At 45.7% G+C, this 22,779-nt stretch overlaps 1 protein-coding gene across 1 annotated transcript in view; it reads right to left on the bottom strand.

The window, feature by feature from the left end:
- The window catches only part of LOC124742567 (receptor-type guanylate cyclase Gyc76C-like), a 376,341-nt gene that overhangs the window by 207,999 nt on the left and 145,563 nt on the right, over positions 1-22,779 (bottom strand). Inside the window, exon 2 of the mRNA XM_047248805.1 lies at positions 4,058-4,276. Within this exon, the coding sequence (XP_047104761.1) occupies positions 4,058-4,243 (186 nt within the window). The 5' untranslated portion in view covers positions 4,244-4,276. The remainder of the gene's footprint in view (positions 1-4,057; positions 4,277-22,779) is intronic.

Genomic DNA, 22,779 nt, shown 5'->3' with positions numbered 1-22,779 from the left:
CGAGCGGAAGGACGTATACGGGTATGGAGACAGCCTCATGAATCCATGGACGCTGCATGTCAGCAGCGGACTGTTCAAGCTGGTGGGGGCTCAGTAATGAAGTGGGGTGTGTGCAGTTGGAGTGATATAAGTGCCCTGATACCTCTAGACACGACTCTGACAGGTGACACGTACGTAAGCATCCTGTCTGATCACCTGCATCCATTCATATCCTTTGTGCATTCCGACGGACTTGGGCAATTCAAGAATTGCTACAGAGCGGCTCCTGGAACACCCTTCTCAGTTTGAACACTTCAAAAAATGGTTCAAATGGCTCTGAGCACTATGGGACTTAACATCTGACGTCATCAGTCACCTAGAACTTAGAACTACTTCAACCTAACTAACCTAAGAGCATCACACACATCCATGCCCGAGGCAGGATTCGAACCTGCGACTGTAGCGGTCGCGCGGTTCAAGATTGAAGCGCCTAGAACCGCTCGGTCACACCGGCCGGCTTGAACACTTCAGCTGGCCTCAAAACTCCCCAGACATGAACATTATTGAGCATGTCTAGGATGCCTTGCAACGTGCTGTTCAGAAGAGATCTCCACTCGCTCGTATTCTTACGGATTTATGGACAGCCCTTCAGGATTCATGGTGTCAGTTCCCTCCAGCACTAGTTCAGACATTAGTCGAGTCCATACCACGTCGTGTTGCGGCACTTCTGCATGCTCGCGGGGAGCCTACACGATATTAGGCAGGTGTACCAGTTTCTTTGGTTCTTCAGTGTATAACACAATGAGTAAACGAAAAATGACAGTCAAAACATTTAGTAGACATTCGTGATCTAGTCTCATATTGCATAACGCAATTAAATATAAGTATTGTTTCTGTTACTAATCAATTAATCATCTGATCACACAGAGGACACAACGCTCTCTAAGGCAGGTACAGTGTCACAACTTTGGGACTGCTGTGGGTGGCACCAATCTGCAACAGAGAACAGTCGACATGAAGTGTTCCGACTTTTAACGATCAGTATTAGGGGATTGGAGGCCAACTTATTGCGCCCTTGCTATCGCTACCCTATTGGGGGCTCATAACACACTAATTTTTGTAGATTACCAATTAATAATAAGTTCGGTACATTTGTGGCCTGAGGTCCTGCTCCACAATATCAGTATTGGCTCTTGAGCAAAAAAAGTTTGATCGCCACTGACACAAATCATTTTCAGTTGCAGACTAATGTTCGTAGATGGGCATGAAAAACGGACAATGGTGACGGAGGATTCAAGGCAAGGTTGCAGTCTATCCCCACTGATATTCAGTCTACACATACACCATGCAATATAGGACACCGAGGAAAAATGTACAAAGTAGATTTAAGTTCAGAGAGTAAGAAAAAAAAATCTGAGGTTTGCCAGTGACATTGTAATTTTATTACAGATGACAAGGGAAGCAAGATTTGATGAGCGGAACAGATGATGCCTTAAAAAGAAGAAATAGTATAGAGGAGTAATACAGAGGCAGTGTGGAATTTACTATATAAAATATTCTGGTACTTCTTGCCGTGTCAGTTCTGCATTAAACATCAAGCTTTCGATTACCACCACTACCTTCGTCAGGAGCAACTGACTGCCTTGTCTGCTGCTATGGCGGACTTGTATATCCCATTGATGGCTTTTGATTGGTCGGCAGTTACGTCATGCAGTCACAAATGATGTTAACGTCTGAGCCGGTGACGCCACCAATCGCATGAAGGGTAGTCAATGTGGTAAATTTCAGTGTTTCTTCTCAGCATCGAGAAATCACTGCTACGTTTAACTACAATTATATCCACTGTCCCAGTTGTAGTCGCACTTTCTTATTTCTGCTGGGTCTTCAATATATGAAGCCTGTTGGTTAGATGCCTGGGACAAAAGTGACAATAGCCGTGTTCACAGGGCTGAACGACGCATGCTGGTGTGACGAAAACTCAGGCACTGTCACATCTGGACTGGCCAACTATCACTCGACCCGATCTTAATTCTACAGAAAACGTCTGATCTGTGATTATTTTAAACAAGGGGTGAAACGTATAATCAACATCTGCGCACTCTGGTAGCTCTACAGATTCAAATAATCAGTTGCTTAAGCTTAATAAGGCATATCTGTAGAAACTTGTGGACTCCCTTCCTGGCCGTACTGAGGTCACTGTCATGGTTAGAGGGTGTTATATGAAGTCAGTTTGATGACTCCTACGAGTAACTAATTTTTTGTATGGTTTTCTTAGCCTGAAACCGGGAAATGAAGAGGAAAGGGTGCTTATTGGCCGTGACTTGGACCTAGACATGGAGGCAATCGTGATCATGAACCAGGGCATTTTTTTCAACATTCTTGGTGACCAAGTGTTGCCTTTTCTTCTACATCTTCATGGTTAAGTGTTCTGTGGACCTGCCGTCTTCCAAAATGGCAATAGCCATGTTCGCAGGGCTGCACGACGCATGCTGGTATGACGAAAACTCAGGCACTATCACATTGCACTGGCCAACTATAGCTCGACCTGATGTTAATCCTACAGACAATGTCAGTGACTATTTTAAACAGCGGGTGAAACATACAAATGAACATCTCCGCCATGTGGGAGCTCTACAGGGTTCAAATCGTCAATGAGTTGCTTCGGCTTCATAAAGCAAATCTGCAGAAACTTGCGGACTCCCTTCCTCGCCGTACTAGGGCCACTGTTGTGGCTAGAGGGTGTTAAACGAAGTCAGCTTGATAGCTCCTAGGAGTAACTAATTTTTTGTACCGTTTGCATAGCCCTGATTAGGACCAGATCTTTAGCTTTCGGCAAATAGTGGAGAAGTGTTACGAGTGGAACAGGGAATTGTATCTATGCTTTATAGATCTAGAAAAGGCACATGATCGGGTTCCTAGGAAGAAGTTATTGTCTGTTCTTCGAGATTATGGAATAGGAGGCAAACTTTTGCAAGCAATTAAAGGTCTTTACATAGATAGTCAGGCAGCAGTTAGAGTTGACGGTAAATTGAGTTCATGGTTCAGAGTAGTTTCAGGGGTAAGACAAAGATGCAACCTGTCTCCACTGTTGTTCATATTATTTATGGATCATATGTTGAAAACAATAGACTGGCTGGATGAGATTAAGATATGTGAACACAAAATAAGCAGTCTCGCATATGCGGATGACTTAGTTGTGATGGCAGATTCGATTGAACGTTTGCAAAGTAATATTTCAGAGCTAGATCAGAAATGTAAGGAGTATGGTATGAAGATTAGCATCTCCAAAACGAAAGTAATGTCACTGGGAAAGAGATATTAACGGATTGAGTGCGAAATAGGAGGAACAAAGTTAGACCAGGTGGACGGTTTCAAGTACTTAGGATGCATATTCTCACAGGATGGCAACATAGTGAAAAAAACTGGAAGCGAGGTGTAGCAAAGCTAATGCAGTGAGCGCTCAGCTACGATCTACTCACTTCTGCAAAAAGGAAGTCAGTACCAAGACTAAGTTATCTGTGCACCGTTAAATCTTTAGACCAACTTTGTTGTATGGGAGCGAAAGCTGGGTAGATTCAGGTTACCTTATCAATAAGGTTGAGGTTACGGATATGAAAGTAGCTAGGATGATTGCAGGTACTAGTAGATGGGAACAATGGCAGGAGGGTGTCCACAATGAGGAAATCAAAGAAAATCTGGGAATGAACTATATAGCAGTCAGGGCGAACAGGCTTAGATGGTGGGGTCATGTTACACGCATGGGAGAGGCAAGGTTACCCAAGAGACTCATGGGTTCAGCAGTAGAGGGTAGGAGGAGTCGGGGTAGACCGAGGAGAAGGTACCTGGTATCGGTTAAGAATGATTTTGAAGTAATAGGCTTAACGTCGGAAGACGCACCAATGTTAGCACTGAATAGGGGATCATGGAGGAATTTTATAAGGGGGACTATGCTCCAGACTGAACGCTGAAAAGCATAATCAGTCTTCAATGATGATGATGATGATGATGTTTGCTTAGCCTAAAACGTGAAGTGAAGAGTAAAGAAAAAGAATATCTGTTAAATAAGAGAGGTGCTTGCCTGGTCAATGGCCATCTTGACGGCCCCGGAGACAGCGATGCCCTGCCTGTCCTTAAGTGTGCCCCTGACGGCCGTCAAGTAGCCGACGGTGAGGTTCTTGAGGATCTGGCCGGACGCCAGGTGGAGGAGGAGGACCGCCGCGACCACCAGCAGCTGTAGCAGCAGCCGGGGCGGTCCGGGGCACATGGCCGGCTGCCGGCGGGATCAGCCCGCTCCTACCTGGAGGCAGAAAGCTGTTGTCAGTCTCACGAGGAACACCATCTACTGTAGGCGCTTCAGTCTGGAACCGCGCGACCACTACTGTCACAGGTTCGAATCCTGCCTCGGGCATGGATGTGTGTGATGTCCTTAGGTTAGTTAGGTTTAAGTAGTTCTAAGTTCTAGGCGACTTATGACCTCAGCAGTTGAGTCCCATAGTGCTCAGAGCCATTTCAACCATTTGAACCACTTTTTGCTGAGGAGAGACGATCACAGAGACAAAAAGGAGCTGTAGCAACATTCGGAACAATTTAGTGCACACGGCCAGCTGCCACTGGTGTCAGCCCCTCCGACTTGTAGGGAGAATATCTCTTTATCGTGAGAAACCGTGTCCTCGGAGGATGAAGATGTGAGCGGGTGCTGGGGGAAGTTGGGGGAAGCTGTCGCAAAAGCAAGGACAGTCCGGGGAAAGTGACCGTCTGCTTCTAGGGAGAAACCTGCAGTCATTCTCATCAAAAACTGTAAATTTGTAAATTTGTGGTAAGATCTTATGGGACCAAACTGTTAACGTCATCAAATGGTTCAAATGGCTCTGAGCACTAAGGGACTCAACTTCTGAGGTCATCAGTCCCCTAGAACTTAGAACTACTTAAACCTAACTAACCTAAGGACATCACACACATCCATGCCCGAGGCAGGATTGTAACCTGAGACCGTAGCGGTCTCGCGGTTGCTGACTGTAGCGCCTAGAACCGCACGGCCACTCCGGCCGGCGCTAACGTCATCGGTCTCTAAGCTTATACACTACTTAATCTAACGTAAACTTACTTACGCTAAGGACAACACACACAAACCCATGCAAGAGGGAGGACTCGAACCTTCGACAGGAGGAGCCGCGCGAACCGTGGCAGGACGCCTAAAACCACGCAGCTACCCCGTGCGGCTCAGAAACTGTCTCCGCTCGATAGCACCGTATGAGAACATCAGCACATGTAGCAACAGATGGGGCTGTCAGCTGTACATGCTCGGTTTCTAGCCAGAAACGTGTTTCGACGTTATACTGTTACTCACGTGATTATTGATATTTCGTAACATGTTTGCCATAGTAGGAATGACTTTCACATCTGGTCAAAAAGGCTGTACTTGAGAAACATTCCATAACTCAAAATTAAAACATTTACAACACTGTCGTCGTGGTTAAACAGTTGTTTTTATCACATTCAGGCTTTTAACTATTACAGTCAAGCACGTATTAATTTACATACAGAATGTTCGCAAATCCCCGTTACGAACTTCTAGGACTTATAGAGGGGAGTAAGTACATAACATTTTGAATAGGAACTTATGTCCGGAAACGTACTATTTCCATTCTATAGCGGTTTCAATTGAAGTGTGTAGCCCACCCACGTCTGCTGAGGAAAAGAGAAAACTTTCTTAATAGGCATCATAGTCGCTGTTGACTGTATACAATATTTATTGTTACTATTGCAATATTACAATAAATATTTTATACAGTCAACAGCGACTATGATGTCTTTTAAGAAATATTATATGACTGTCAAACCCAACCATGAGAAGTTAATCAAAAGAAAACTGTTAGAGTTGCTTGTCCTGGGATGTAGTAGGGTAGACAAGATGGCTGGACTACTTCTTGCGGGGTCGTATACAAATTTTGATTTACGAGACTCCTGTAGAGACAGAGGAAGATCTGCTGCCATGAGATCTGGCCGCTGCACTAGAATCTGAAGAGACACCAGCTGGGATGGAGACTGCGTACCAGAATATGCTTCGTAGGTACAATGTCTGTAACAACGTTGATGGTCGCCACATCGAACCGCTGTTGCAGTGCATTAATACTGTTCTGTGCCTACACTAGGCCAGGTTCTTTTTTGTTTTGGTATTAAGTAAACACGCAAATGTTTAAGTGTTAATACGAACAGACTTGCTTAAGTAATAAGCGGATGTTTCGTTGTGATTCGTTTCGAACTGTTACCTGATAATTGTACTGCGTCACGCCTAATTCAATTCCTCAAGCAGAGTTAACGATCAGAACTGAAACCGTAGTAGAAAGCAAACGGTACATTTCTGGACATGGGCTCCTACTCAAAATATTTTATACTCATTCCCCTCTACAAGTCCTAGAAGTTTGTAAAGGGAATTTCCGAGCACCCTGTACGTGAATGCTGCCCCGTTCCCAAAACAGTACATGGGTGAGACTACTTCGTGAAATAGCTGTCGTCAAATAAACGTTTCTTTCGTCCATTTTCAAGTTGTTAACAACAACCGCTTATCCTATTATTGCTCAAAATATACAAAATATAATACAAATTCCAACGGCGGATATTGTCATAGCTGAACTATTAATTGATATTTCCATAACACTTTCATGTTTTTCTTATAACATGCTTTGATTCACAAAAAGTTTTGCTTGGAAACCATAAAACTGTCATTTAAAACATACACCACACGACGAAGCAATTTATTTCCTCGAAAATTTGCTCTGACCATGACAGCACAATCACTCTGTCTACATCTACATCTACATCATACTCCGCAAGCCACCCAATGGTGTGTGTCGGAGAGTGCTTTCGGTACCACTATCTGATCCCTCCAAACCTGTCCCACTCGCGAATAGCGCGTGGGAAGAATGATTGTCGGTAAGCCTCTGTATTGAAAATGTACAACAGAATTATTGTATATTGTATATTATAGAATTATTGTGTGAAACAAGGCCCAGCGGACGGACAAATCGGACAAATCGATCCTGAGTGCAGACACTGTTAAGTTCAATAAACGAAGTGTGACCCCCACAAGAACAAATGGAGCACTGTGCTAAATAATTTAGGAAGCAATCGTTTTGCTTCACTGGATAACACTGCGCCACACAGAGACTCTGCAATTTGTATCATCCAGCGCTTCTCCTGTCGCCGAGAGACATTTAATTTTTACGCCCCGTGCATATTTCTGCTGTGCACGTATTATCTTTCGGAGGACGGGCAGAATTGGAGATTCGACATGCGACCGACTGTATCCTCGCAAAGGGCGAGCATCGAGTTCATTACTAAACAGTCATCCAAACCGACGCTAGGTACGATTTAGCAAAATGAGCCTACATCTTTCTTTAGCTTGGATGTTTATTTCCCTGAACGTTCGCTAAACGTACAACAGCTTTGCTGGACATGTGATACAGATATTCTGATTTGAGATTACCCCTACTGCTTCAATCCTTATAGGTCGAAATGAGTGCGATTTTGTATTAAGGATTGTCGACCAAGTATTCTCTGGGCTTTCTCAAAGTAGAGGCTCTTTACCTTCTATCACACTAAAGTTAAATAAGTTAAGCAAATGATCCTCAAATAAATACAGCAGCTCCGCAGGAAAATTAAATGTATGTATAGTGAGTTTATAAAATCTATTTTGTTTCTGTGCACGAATGTGGAGGCTAGGTTGCTATGCAAGACTACTGTTGTGGTTCTGTCAAGGATTAATGGATTCGAAGCCTTAAGATTGAAGAAATTACCATCAGCATCATTCTGCCAGCAAGAATACGTGGAAGTGGAGACTACAGATTTCATTCACATGACTGGGCTAAACCTACAACACCTCTACAGTTTCTGGAGGTCCCGACATGGTCGCCAATACTTGGCACAACGCGCCAGTCTCGCTAAATCATCTATTACTTGTGCAATCAGTTATTTGTTTGTATCCTATTAAGCATATATCTAAGTAGCAATGACACTGATTCTACTTAATCACAGTAAGTTTTCTGTATTGTTCAGAGTAGCAGGAATCTTACTGGAATGAATGGTCAAGAGTTTTGCAGAGATTATAAGTATAGCAGCGGAATCTAATGCTTGTAGTGCTGTTATAATAGTAGAATATATTCATAGTAACAGTGCCTTTGGCAATCAAACAGCAGTGCAAGAATGCTGTAAACACAGAAGCCTTCACAAAACAAAATACGCTACTAGTTTTAAATTATGCTTTTAGTGAACCATTTAGTTTCGTTTCTCGTCCTTATTTGACGTTTATTTCATGTTTGCTTTTAATAATTATTAGAATTAGCATTAACGTTAAGATGTTAGGATATAATTACCCGTCTTTATTTTATATTAATTTTCTGCTTTAAAATTCTCTCAAAGTTATGGTCGTTAACCACAGGTACTGATTCTCTGCTTATAAATAAGCAGTCGCAGTATGTAGAATTTTTCGAACTGCCTAAAATATTCACGCGGGTAGGTTTTTTCATCGATAATACAAAATAAATAAAAATACACTGTAGAATTACAGTATGTATCGTCGATGAGGATGTTACTTGTTTCGCGTAGGGGTTGTTACAGATGTATAGAACATATGCTAGTACCGAATTTCATCATTTATTCGATTTTAATTTTAACAATAAAGCCATAAGAATGTAAACGAAGGAAGTACACACTTGAACACCTTAGCCAGTTTCCATTTCACTGAGGACTGAAAAGAACCGATCTTTGCAGTGGATCGCATTTCAAGACTACACTATAGGTTGCAGTCATGTTGCCTCTGGCACCGTCCACAATTTCGAAGATGTTGCCGGTGCAGGATTTTGTGCACGAACTGACCTATAAATTATGTCCCACGAATGTTTGGTGGGATTCATGTCGGGCAATCTGAGAGGCCAAATCATTCTCGAATTGCTCAGAATCTTCTTCAAACCAATCGCAAACAATTGTGGCCTGGTCAAATGAAGCATTGTCATCCGCAAAAAATTCATTTTTGCTTGGCAACATTAAACCCATAAATGGCAGCAAATGGTCTCCAAGTAGCAGAACATCCAGAAGACTCAGTTTATTCCATCGTAAACACATCGCACATCGTTATGGAGCCACCACCAGCTTGCACAGTGCCTTGTTGACAACTTGGGTCCATGGCTTCGTAGGCGGTCTACATCTACATCATACTCCGCAAGCCACCTAACGGTGTGTGGCGGAGGGTACTTTCGGTACCACTATTTGATCCCTCCAACCCTGGTCCATTCGCGAATAGTGCGTGGGAACAGCAATTGTCGGTAAGCCTCTGTATTGGCTCCAATTTCTCGAATTTTCCCCTCGCGGTCAATAAGCAAAATGTACTCGTATGTGGGGGGAAGTAAAGGATGTTGTCTGACTCCTCTTGAAAATTGCTGTCTAGGTTCGCAGTACGTCCCACGTTGATTCCTGAGGGTTTCAGCTACTGTTGGTAGTCTGTTAGCATACACAACTCTACGGAAACGGCAGCGGAGTGTGCGCTGATATGAAACTTCCTGGCAGATTAAAACTGTGTGCCGGACCGAGACTCGAACTCGGGACCTTTGCCTTTCACGGGCAAGTGCTCTACCATCTGGCAGAAGTAGAGCTGTGTGGACGGGGCGTGAGTCGTGCTTGGGTAGCTCAGTCGGTAGAGCACTTGCCCGCGAAAGGCAAAGGTCCCGAGTTCGAGTCTCGGTCCGGCACACTGTTTTAATCTGGCAGGAAGTTTCATATCAGCGCACACTCCGCTGCAGAGCGAAAATCTCAATCAAGAAAGACTGTTTCCACCACCATGTGTGTGTGTGTGTGTGTGTGTGTGTGTGTGTGTGTGTGTGTGTGTGTGTGTTTATTTTAAGAGAGAGAGAGAGAGAGAGAGAGAGAGAGAGAGTATTACATGAGAGAGTAGCCGAGCGAACCAGAAGCTAACCTGTGCCTGCTGAGGAAGATCGGTACGCAGCACAAGTCCAGCAGCGCTGATGCCCGAGAGAACACTGGTCTCCGGAGCAAGCGGCGAGGGCGCTGAAGGCTAGAGGCTAGGAGCCCGTTACTGGTCTACGCGTCTAGGCAGCGTCTGCTCAGCGCAAACCGCAAGTAATTGAAAATGCTGCAGCCGTGTGTGCTGGTGTGTGTACGCGCGCCCGTTCGCCGGGGTCAATTTTGTCATAGCTATCGGCGAAATAGGCACTTACTTCTGACGAGCATAATTTCTCACTCGAGATCGAAATACGGACACGGAACGTGACTGGATTAGTGATTTTCTTAGTTTAGACTAGCGCATTTCAGTCGCGAGAGCTGCATTTCACAAAGAGCTTACCACGTCAAGAAGGCACTGGAACGACCGTTATATGGGGACTCATCACCACGGGGGGAAGCTGGAAGGTTCGCTTTACCGTAGACGCAAGGTAATAATTGCAATATATTATCATACTCCGACACCTACCGACATCGCCAACATCGTTTCTGCTACGAGCCGAAAACTTTTTGATACTTCTGCAGCTGCAGCATGTCGTCCATCAGAATCCACAATGCCAGTTGTGGGCAATAATTATGACCGCTACAGTTGCAGAAGAACACACGTGAATACCGGGATGCAGGATGAAAAATCACGTTATTGTATTGTATGTTAACCAGGGACCTAGAAAAGACGGAGAGGCTCCGTCCCCGCCGCAGCCGCAGTAGTCCATAACCCCACGACGACTACCGCAGTCCACTTCACCCCTCCGCCGCCCCACACCGAACCTAGGGTTAACGTGCGGTTCGGCCCCCGGTGGACCCGCCAGGGAACGTCTCACACCAGACGAATGTAACCACTATGTTTGCGTGGTATAGTAATGGTGGTGTACGCGTACGTGCAGAGCTTGTTTGCGCAGCAATCGCCGACATAGTATAACTGAGGCGGAATAAGGGGAACCAGCCCGCATTCGCCGAGGCAGATGGGAAACCGCATAAAAACCATCCACAGACTGGCCGGCTCACCGGACCTCGACACAGGTCCGCCGAGCGGTTTCGTGCCGGGGACCAGGCGCTCCTTCCCAATCCGGAAAGCCGTGCATTAGACCGCACTGCCAACCGGGCGGGTACAAAATCACGTTAAGTGGTGGTGTAATTGTTCCAGGAGAAATTACGGGTGGAGGAGTAAGAAAGCACTGTCCTCTAATTTCCAAACTTTATACAAGACGGCATCTGCAGTCTTGTTTGGCTCTGGGAGACCAATTGCTTCAGACATATTCTACGTGAATGAACATGAAATTCTAGTAGATTTTAACTTACTCATACGATTACGAAGGTCTCATTTTCAAGAGAACCACCCAAGCTTTGAGCACTCCTTATAATTACATTTAGGATCAAATTTTTCATTTACCTTCCCTACATGTTCATTGTGCCCTACAATGGACGAACGGCAAGTATCCTGTAAGAAATTCAAACGTCGCCTTTAAAAGAACCCGACTGACACGCGATGAACGGTACCGCCCGACAGGCGCGACGAATGGACTTCAGTGGACTAGGTGCAAAAATTACGGACTCTATGTCTTCGGCGAGATCACGGGGGCGACCTGCGGATTTCTCCTCACATAAACATATAGGGCGTCGCAGAATTTTTAGCCAATACGAGGTAACATTCGAAACTTACCTGTTTTAATATAATAAATTAGGTGAGTTCGTGCATGTACTATGCGCCAAGAACTAAATTTCACAAGAAACAACAAAACTTATTGTAGCTCAAATGATTGATAGTTACCTACTTACTATTTTTAACGTAGATTACTTTGGTTCCTAACCAGTACACATATTGCAATAATATAAGCAAAGTACATCTTTTTATGTTATTAATAAGATTATGAATATCACCTTTTAGAGACAACGCTCTGAAATGGTTGTTGTTGCTGTTGTAGTTGCGGTATTCAGTCCAGGCACTGGTTTGATGCAGCTCTCCACCCTACTGTTTCCTATGCAAGCTTCTTCATCTCCCAGTACCTACTGCAGCCTACATCCTTCTGAATCTGCTTAGTGTATTCAGCTCACGGGTCTCCCTCCACGATTTTTACCCTCCACGCTTCCCTCCAATACTAAATTGGTGATCCCTTGATGCCTCAGAGCATGTCCTACCGACTGGTCGCTTCTTCTAGTCAAGTTGTGCCACATATTTCTCTTCTCCCTAATTCAATTCAATACCTCCTCATCAGTTATGTGATCTACCCATCTAATCTTCAGCATTCTTCTGTAGCACCACATTTCGGAAGCTTCTATTCTCTTCTTGTTCAAACTATTTATCGTCCATGTTTCACTTCCATACCTGGCCACACTCCATACAAATACTTTCAGAAACGACTTCCCGACACTTAAATCTATAGTCCATGTTAACAAATTTCTCTTCCTCAGAAACGCTTTTCTTGCCATTGCCAGTCTACATTTTATATCCTCTCTACTCCGACCATCATCAGTTATTTTGCTCCCGAAATAGCAAAACTCCTTTACTACTTTAACTGTCTCATTTCCTAATCTACTTCCCGCAGCATCACCCGACTTGATTCGACTAGATTCCATTGTCTTCTTTTTGCTCTTGTTCGATGTTCATCTTATATCCTCGTTTCAAGACACTGTCCATTCCGTTCAACTTCTCCTCCAGGTCCTCTGCTGTCTCTGATAGAATTAGAAAGTCATCGGCGAACCTCAAAGTTTTTATTTGTTCTCCATGGATTTCAATTCCTACTACGAATTTTTCTTTTGTTTCTTTTACTGCTTGCTCAATATACAGATTGAATAACATCGGGCATAGGCTACAACCCTGTCTCACTCCCTTCCCAACCACTGCTTCCCTTTCATGTCCGTCGACTCTTATAACTGTGTTTGGTTTCTGTACAAATTGTAAATAGCCTTTCGCTCCCTGTATTTCACCCCTGCCACCTTCAGAATTTGAAAGAGGGTATTCCTCATATAATTAAATCCACAGTATTCAACGAACTATGAAATAAATCTAGAAGCAAGGTTCAAACGCGCTACAGTCCAATAGTTTCCCACGATTTTTTAAATTCAGTCTCAGCTAACCAAACGAAGAACTCGTTTGGCAACACGGCCTCTGGCACGCTCCTTGAATTTGCACGTGCAGTGACTTGAGTGCGTAACGTCAATGCTAATTAAATCGGAAATCTCTCAAAGTGTCAAATTTGTTTCTTAACTGTTATTTCTCAGCTCAACTTACCCTGCAACAGCCTTAGATGCATTTCTGGTTGTTTCTCACCACCCCTGTATAACACTGATTGATTACCAAATTTCACTGACGTACACGAAAAGATTTGTTGCCTTACTTTCGTGCCTAGCGGTTCTAGGCGCTTCAGTCTGAAACCGCGCGATCGTTACGGTCGCAGGTTCGAAACCTGCCTCGGGCATGGATGTGTGTGATGTCCTTAGGTTAGTTAGGTTTAAGTAGTCCTAAGTTCTAGGGGATTGATGACCTCAGAAGTTAGGTCCCATAGTGCTCAGAGCCATTTGAACCATTACTTTCGTGGCAGTGTCAGCCGGTATAATTGAATATGTTATGAAAGGTATATTCCTTTGGCATGGCTATGTAAAGTGTAACGGAGGGTCAATATACACGGTCCAGTCATATTCACGTGATCACCTGTAAAAGCTGAATAACCACCTTCTGCAGCGCGGACGTGTAGGAAGAGAGCGAGCGATGCTTGGAAGATAGCGACAGAGATGTGTAGCCACGCTGATTCCAGTGTCACCATGGCCAACTGGGCTACGTCTCGGTTGAGGATCCACGGCGCGAACAGCCTGAGGTGGTCCCGTAGATTGTCGATGCCAGGGGGCCAGGGGAATATGGTAGACTCATATTGGTGCTCTTTAAACCACGCACGTATACTGCGAGCTGTGTGCCACGTTGCATTGTGCTGCTGGTAGATGCCATCATGCCGAGGAATAACAAACTGCACATAAGGGTAGAAATGCATAGTTGTGTTGATCCATTACGCCTTGACGCATGACGAGGTCACCCACGGAATGACACAAAAACTTGCCACAACGCTGCTTTCTCCGGCCTTGACCCTTCTGAAGATTGTTGCAGGGTGTCCGCTTGCAGACGTTTCACGCCGTGCACACCAACGGATCTGTCCGCCAGAGCTTAAAAAGTGATTCATCTGCAAAGGTCACCTGTCGTCACGGAGCGGACGTCCAGTTGCAGTAATGGCGCGCAAATTCCAGCCTTCGTCGCCGATGGACAGCCGTCAGTATGAATGGTTGAACCAGGTGTCTGCTCCGGAGCAATGTTCGCTGAATAGTAGCTGAGGAGACACTGTTGGTAGTAGCTTGGTTCATCTGAACAGTCCGTTGCTCATCAGTTCATGTCTGTTCCCCGGTACACATCTTCCTGACAATGGCGTCACCCGAACGGTTTACAGAGTTAGCTGTTTCGAAAACGCATCCACGGTTGGTACAAACACCAATGATCAAGACCAGTTGGACGTCACGTAAATACACTCCTGGAAATGGAAAAAAGAACACATCGACACCGGTGTGTCAGACCCACCATACTTGCTCCGGACACTGCGAGAGGGCTGTACAAGCAATGATCACACGCACGGCACAGCGGACACACCAGGAACCGCGGTGTTGGCCGTCGAATGGCGCTAGCTGCGCAGCATTTGTGCACCGCCCACGTCAGTGTCAGCCAGTTTGCCGTGGCATACGGAGCTCCATCGCAGTCTTTAACACTGGTAGCATGCCGCGACAGCGTGGACGTGAACCGTATGTGCAGTTGACGGACTTTGAGCGAGGGCGTATAGTGGGCATGCGGGAGGCCGGGTGGACGTACCGCCGAATTGCTCAACACGTGGGGCGTGAGGTCTCCACAGTACATCGATGTTGTCGCCAGTGGTCGGCGGAAGGTGCACGTGCCCGTCGACCTTGGACCGGACCGCAGCGACGCACGGATGCACGCCAAGACCGTAGGATCCTACGCAGTGCCGTAGGGGACCGTACCGCCACTTCCCAGCAAATTAGGGACACTGTTGCTCCTGGGGTATCGGCGAGGACCATTCGCAACCGTCTCCATGAAGCTGGGCTACGGTCCCGCACACCGTTAGGCCGTCTACCGCTCACGCCCCAACATCGTGCAGCCCGCCTCCAGTGGTGTCGCGACAGGCGTGAATGGAGGGACGAATGGAGACGTGTCGTCTTCAGCGATGAGAGTCGCTTCTGCCTTGGTGCCAATGATGGTCGTATGCGTGTTTGGCGCCGTGCAGGTGAGCGCCACAATCAGGACTGCATACGACCGAGGCACACAGGGCCAACACCCGGCATCATGGTGTGGGGAGCGATCTCCTACACTGGCCGTACACCACTGGTGATCGTCCAGGGGACACTGAATAGTGCACGGTACATCCAAACCGTCATCGAACCCATCGTTCTACCATTCCTAGACCGGCAAGGGAACTTGCTGTTCCAACAGGACAATGCACGTCCGCATGTATACCGTGATACCCAACGTGCTCTAGAAGGTGTAAGTCAACTACCCTGGCCAGCAAGATCTCCGGATCTGTCCCCCATTGAGCATGTTTGGGACTGGATGAAGCGTCGTCTCACGCGGTCTGCACGTCCAGCACGAACGCTGGTCCAACTGAGGCGCCAGGTGGAAATGGCATGGCAAGCCGTTCCACAGGACTACATCCAGCATCTCTACGATCGTCTCCATGGGAGAATAGCAGCCTGCATTGCTGCGAAAGGTGGATATACACTGTACTAGTGCCGACATTGTGCATGCTCTGTTGCTTGTGTCTATGTGCCTGTGGTTCTGTCAGTGTGATCATGTGATGTATCTGACCCCAGGAATGTGTCAATAAAGTTCCCCCTTCCTGGGACAATGAATTCACGGTGTTCTTATTTCCATTTCCAGGAGTGTAGCTCCGTTTCCGCATTATGACATCTGCACTGTTTTCCGAGTCCTCCCGATATGCTTTATACACCTGCAACTACTAGTGTTGCGACCTGCTGTCTGTGAGTGTTTAATGCACACTGACTTAGACCATATGAGATGGTTACAGGAATGTGAATGGACCTTACAACATGACTGCGTTCTTCTGAGTTTACTAAAATAGCTCCGTCCTGTTAAACCGAATGCAGAACTATTAATCCATCATGGGTTTTCTTTTTCCAGAGACAAATGGCAAACTATTGTCATGATTCCGCTCTAAATCAAGTGGAGGGGACGTCCTTATGAGAACTGGGAGGTGAAAGACAGGCACGTTTACAACTGCCGTATTTGTGAAATTCGGAATCAGCGACGAAATCTGTGCGCCAGGGTGATGGGTTGGCTCCTTTCTGGAGTACGGTAAGGGCTGAACGAGGAAGCAACAGAGAATGATTGAAGACCTTTTTTGACGCAGTTCTGTAAAGGTTCCTGTCCATCTGGACTACCGATTAGCGCCAAAACCGCATCTGGACCAAGTCGTCGTCATAATTTGCCGTGAATACAGCGATAACTAAAAACATCGAAGATATATAGTGATTTTCGTGGCAGTCCACAGTGCTTAATCAGAAGTTTAACGGAGTCGAGACAAAGACTACTCGAAATTCGCGCTGTACCCAGATTCTAGGAGGAGACAAGTGCCCCTTCATTCGCCGCCCCTTCCCGAAGACCCTTGCAAAAGCCTATGGTAGCGTGGAACTTCTGGTGCCATCGTCGAATGCTTCGAGATGCCTGAGATGTAGTGGCGTACACTCCGAAACGCCCCCTAAGAAAAATAATAAATGACCGTGCTGGTGAACCTCTTACATTATACGATTTTCAAACAACTGAGCAAGACTCAACGTACTCTAACAGTTTTCTCTTTACTTATTCTGATCATCACTAAACTGACACACAATATTTTTGGCGCAACGCAATCTGACTTTCAATAATCCCTAGAAAAGAATGGCCCTGACTAACAATAACCTATACCGTTCATGAATCACTTATCTCACAAAATCTTCGTTACTCAAACTACTGCAATACAGCGAGCGCCAATACTGCCGGCTAAATAAAAGGTTCTAACTACTGATAGGCATAGTTAGCAAATGAAAGATTTTGATAGAGAACAAACACTGTATTTACCTTAATAGTGTTCAAAAGTCATAATATATAAATCAGTTCAAGACATCCAGTCTTACAAATTTCCTTTTTCTGACACACGTCCAGATCGTCCGTTCTCAAAATTCTGCCATCCCTCTCCCCATATCCACCACTACTGGCGGCTCACCTCCAACTGCGCAACGCTACTCGCTGTTCACATCCAACTGCCCAACACTACACTAGCGAATATTCCAACGATGCCAACCAGCCACAGACTGCTTACAGCACAGTCAGTGATTTTCATACAGAGCACTACGTGGCGTTACCAACATAAAAACCTAAACAGCCCACTTAGAACTGAAAGAAACATCACACCGCACAGCTGCCAAAGAATTGCTCACCCGCGGTCATTGCAGAGGATTGTGACGAAAAATTAGAGAACAATAGCTACAAAAGTCACTCCAAAAGGAACTGTCGCACTCGCGTGCCCCATCAGAAGCAAAACACCACGAGGGAAACTCCATAAGCAGGGAACTACAGGGTGAGATAGAATTCTAAAACCGTTCATTAGCGGTGCAAATGCCCGTAAGAGCAAAACATGGTGCCGAATCCCTATAAACCGATCTAAGGGGTGCAGGACTGGTTTTGTGACTATGGTCACCACATCTCAATTTAGTCAGCATTTGTGGTGTACTTTGGACAGAGCTGTGCGCGATCGTTATCCATCTCCATTATCATTAACTGAACTTGCTAATACTCTGTAGGAAGAACGGTACAAGATTCCCTTGAAAATCAAACAGGACCCATACTTACCGATTCCCAGACGACTGGAAGCTGTTTTCAGTGCCAGCGGTTTTTCTACACCGTGTCAGGCATAGTAATGTACTGAGGTTTTAGAGTTTCCATCTTTCCGTTCATCCTCTGTAGTCTCCTGAACAAAATGAATCCTTTTTAAACATCCTGTATTGTGAGAGATGTCGTATAGACGAGAAATCGACAAATACTGTCGTGAATGTAGTGATTACTGGCAGTTCAATTGCACTACATTTCTCCCCACGTTACAATGAAACAATTGTATGCTGTAGCATAAGTTACAGCTTGTTAGGTCCGCTTACATTAGCCATGAGGAAAAATGATTACGAGAGTTCGCTACACCGGTGGGCAGGCTCTGCCGCCGGACAGGTTTGGTTTACCCATTTGCATGATACAAGGCAAACACGGACTGTTTCGCAGTTGTAGCGGAACACAGCTGCGTGTTGTTGTATACGCCACTTTCCTTTTACCCTTGTCAGTGGTGAGAAATCTCTTGTTAAGCAAACAGCCATTGTTCCTAGGGCCACGCAGATAATATACATAGGAATTTTAAACCTTCTTCTGTTAATGTGGTGTCACCGGCAGACACCCACTTGCTAGGTGGTAGTTTTAAATCGGCCGCGGTCCATTAGTACATGTCGGACCCGCGTGTCGCCACTGTGTGATCGCAGACCGAGCGCCACCACAAGGCAGGTCTCGAGATACGGACTAGCACTCGCCCCAGTTGTACGGACGACGTAGCTAGCGACTACACTGACGAAGCCTCGCTCATTTGCAGAGCAGATAGTTAGAATAGCCTTCAGCTAAGTCAATGGCTACGACCTAGCAAGGCGCCATTAGTAACATTGCATGTATCTATGGAGTCTCACTTATATCGTCAATAGCGATGTACCAAGGATGGATTAAAGTTAAGTATTCCAGAAGCTACGTACTTTTCTTTATAGCATTCATTACGTATCCTGTTACAGACCTATCTCTTGCCTGCGTGAACTAAACGCGTGCCTTTCGGCTACTTCCGTGGCGTGGCTGTCTTGCTACGCCACAACAGTTAAGTTTATCGAAATTGTTATAACGTTGATTAAATGGTACGAATTAAGAGTAAGACGGAGTTCCTTTGTTAGCGACACCAGCCGATAGCTGAGTAACAGTAAGTCTTTTTGATCCTATCGTGTCGACCCCAGTCTCAGAAATTACGTTTGTGTCCAACCCCGGAGAATGAATCGGTTCTACAAACCTACTGAAGCTGTCTGTGGTATCGATAGCAACGATGCCACAGCGTAGGTGCAAGTTCATAAGTTGGCTCTATGACACCGACGACAGCGCCCTCTAGCCGGCGCTGCGTAGCTCTAGGAGAGTCGCTCCGGATTCAGCCCAATTGATCAAGAGCAGACGGCCGGGACACTTCGCTTCATATAGAGACTGTACACTTCTTACGACGGGTCTAAGGCGTGCTTATCATTGGAAAGTTATGTAACCATTTATTAACTTGTTTTTTGCCTATAGTAAACATCTATAATTTGACACGCGGTACCGACGTGTTTTACCTTGTCCTGCTCCTATTCACTTCCCACATTCGGCCTACCCTTCAGTTTACAGGAGCAGACCCACGCGCCGCTTTCCAGGCAAGATACAAAACTGTCTTATTTCTCAGGGATTATTGTCAAAATGGCAGTTTCAAAGAAAGCAAAACTGGACGGGCAGAAAGTGAAATAAGCTATTAATGGATATCAGCTGGTATATTCTGCAGCAGGGCAGTTTTTTTGTTCCTAAGGGATCATCGGAAGAACGTGCTACATCCTTTAAAAAAGGGAAAAGTACAACAATGATACCTTCTTGGGACAGATTTAAAAACACTTTCAGTGATCAATTGAAAGATGAGCTAATCAAAATTCTTAAGTATTTAGGCAACTTTTTTTGCGCCACATCAATCCAACGTGAACAATAAAACTGCAGGCAGTAATTTTTTTCGGAGTTTCATGAAACGGCATTCCAAATTTTCCTTATAGTAAGCCCAATCTAACTTACTTCAAAGAGCACAACTTCCAACGCTGAGCATTATATTGTTATTTTGAAGACCTATAACAACATTGGTATTATTGTTTTTATTTTTACGTTCTCGCATTTACAGGGCTTTGTTTCGTACACAGTTTGTCCAGCGTTGGAGACAATTAGTTGAAGCGTATCGTTCCAAACGCTCCCTTTCATAATATAAATAATGTAATTAAAAGGACCTATGTTTTATTTATTTTTGTGGTTGTTTTATATTAATATCGTATATTTTTATCATGAAACAGTTTTATTATAGTTCGTTCATACGATTCTTATAAAAGTGCAAAAAGATGTGTGTGTCTATTACTGGGCAGCTCCCCTGCGCATACTGTATCGTCTTACCGTCTTACGAATGTTCGTCTCTCTTTTAAACTGATTTTTTGTGTGAAGTAGCCCAGTACATTTCTCTCTGTCCAAAGCTTATTGGCAGTTGACCCACAATATAAAATAAATGTAACGTACTGCGCATTAACAGGCGGAAAGACCCTTTTTTTATTATTACACGATTGTAGAACAGTCACTGGAAGCAGCCACATCCTTAAAATAGCAAAGAGAATGCGTACTGAACGATTTAAAGCTGAACGACAACATTAGACTAACCGCAGGCAGGGTAGGTACTAGACTGAGATTCATTGGAGGAATCCTCAGGAAGTGTAATCCATCCACATTGAAGGTAATTTACAGAACCTTCGTTAAAGGTACTTTGTTATTACTCGTCAGTCTGGGATCCATACGATAAAGGACTGTTACGAGATGTACAGAAATTCCAAAGAAGACCAGCGCGGTGTTACAGACTCATTTACTAAGCGGGAAAGAACCACCGAGATCCTAAACCAGTTCCGATCCACATCTACATCTACATAGATACTCTGCAAATCACATTTAAGTGCCTGGCAGAGGGTTCATCGAACCACCTTCACAATTCTCTACTATTCCAATCTCGTATAGCACGCGGAAAGAATGAACACCTATATCTTTCCGTGCGAGCTCTGATTTCCCTTATTTTATCGTGGTGATCGTTCCGCCCTATGTAGTTCGGTGTCAACAAAATTTTTTCGCATTCGGAGGAGAAAGTTGGTGATCGGAATTTCGTGAGAAGATACCGCCATGGTAGACTCTGCAAGAGAAGAGTCCTGTATCACGGTGTTATTTACTGTTAAAAGTTACGACAGGGTACATTTCGAGAAGAGTCAAGTACTAAACGGCTTCTTCCTACGTATATCCCGCGAAAAGACCGTGAAGGTTCAGTTAGAGGCCGACTGCTGTGGCTGAGCGGTTCTAGGCGCTTCAGTGGGGAACCGCGCTGCTGCTACGGTCGCAGTTTCGAATCTTGCCTCGGGCATGGATGTGTGTGATGTCTTTAGGTCAGTTAGGTTTAAGTAGTTCTAAGTCTAGGGGACTGATGACCTCAAATGTTAAGTCCCATAATGCTTAGAGCCATTTGAACCATACAATTAGAGAGATCCTAGCCCACACGGAGCCTTATTGCGAACGAGGGGCATCCTATCACGGCTCGTGTCTTCCCCGACAACACTCTGATTTTACAGCAGGCTAGCAGTGTCACAAAGCCAGAATCGTTCTGTAGTGGTTTGAGGTACATGACAGTTAACTCACATCGATGTCTTGGCCACCAAATGCGGGTTATCTGAACGCGATGGAACACGTCTAGGACGCTATACGATGCCAGTTTGGCGGCCCGAAACTCTGGTTCGAAATTTACGGGAATTGCATGACCTCCGCATACACGTGTGGGTATGCGCGCGCGAGTGTGTGTGTGTGTGTGTGTGTGTGTGTGTGTGTGAGAGAGAGAGAGAGAGAGAAGGGCTTCGCGCACCGCACCCACCTGTTGCACGCAGCGGCCCGGACCTCGCGGCGCCCCGGTGTTCCGACCGCAGACTGCAGCCCGGCAGGTGCAAATGCAGCGGCGGCGGCGCGCGTGTATTTATACGGATGCACGCACGCGGCACAAAGGCGAGGCGCGTATCGCCGCCAACATCGGGCCCGCCGGCGCGACGGACCACAATGGAGCGCCCAAGTTTTCCGCGAAAAGCGGCCCGGCCGGTCGGAATGAGTTTCGCATGCCATTATCTCGGCTGCAGCTCGCGCCCAGCGCTTCCTTCCACCGACAGGCAGCGATGCTCCGTTTGGTGTACGGGTGAGGACAATTACGTTTAAATGTGGTTCACAGATGAAGCGACCGCGAATGACTGCAGACTCCCGACGTCCTACAACGTCTGACTGCAATAACTACACACATCAAAAAAAGTTTTGCATCACCTCGGTTCCGAGACTTCTGGAACCTGTACAGAAAATTGGAAAGCGAGACCTTCAGAGGTGGTGGTCCACATTGCTGTATACACCGGTACCTCTAATACCCAGTAACGCCCTTTTTGCATTGATGCATGCCTGTATTCTTCGTGGCATACTATCCACAAGTTCATCAAGGCACTGCTGGTGCAATTGTCCCACTCCTCAACAGCGGTTTGGCGTAGACCCCTCGGAGTGGTTGGTGGGTCATGTCGTCCATAAACAGCCCTTTTCAACCTATCCCAGGCATGTTCGATAGGGTTCATATCTGGAGAACATGCTCGCCACTCTAGTCGAGCGATGTCGTTATTCTGAAGGAAGTCATTCACAAAATGTGCACGATGGGGGCGCAAATTGCCGTCCATGAAGACGAATGCCTCGCCAATATGCTGCCGATATGGTTGCACTATCGGTCGGAGGATGGCATTCACGTATTATACAGCCATTACGGCGCCTTCCATGACCACCAGCGGCGTACATCGGCCCCACATAATGCCACCCCAAAACAGCGGGAAACCTCCACTTTCGCCGGCCGATGTGGC

Source organism: Schistocerca piceifrons, chromosome 1 (genome assembly GCF_021461385.2).
Source record: "Schistocerca piceifrons isolate TAMUIC-IGC-003096 chromosome 1, iqSchPice1.1, whole genome shotgun sequence".
Lineage (NCBI taxonomy): Eukaryota > Metazoa > Arthropoda > Insecta > Orthoptera > Acrididae > Schistocerca > Schistocerca piceifrons.
Note: the sequence above shows the minus strand (reverse complement) of the source record. Positions and strands in the feature narration are given on the sequence as shown.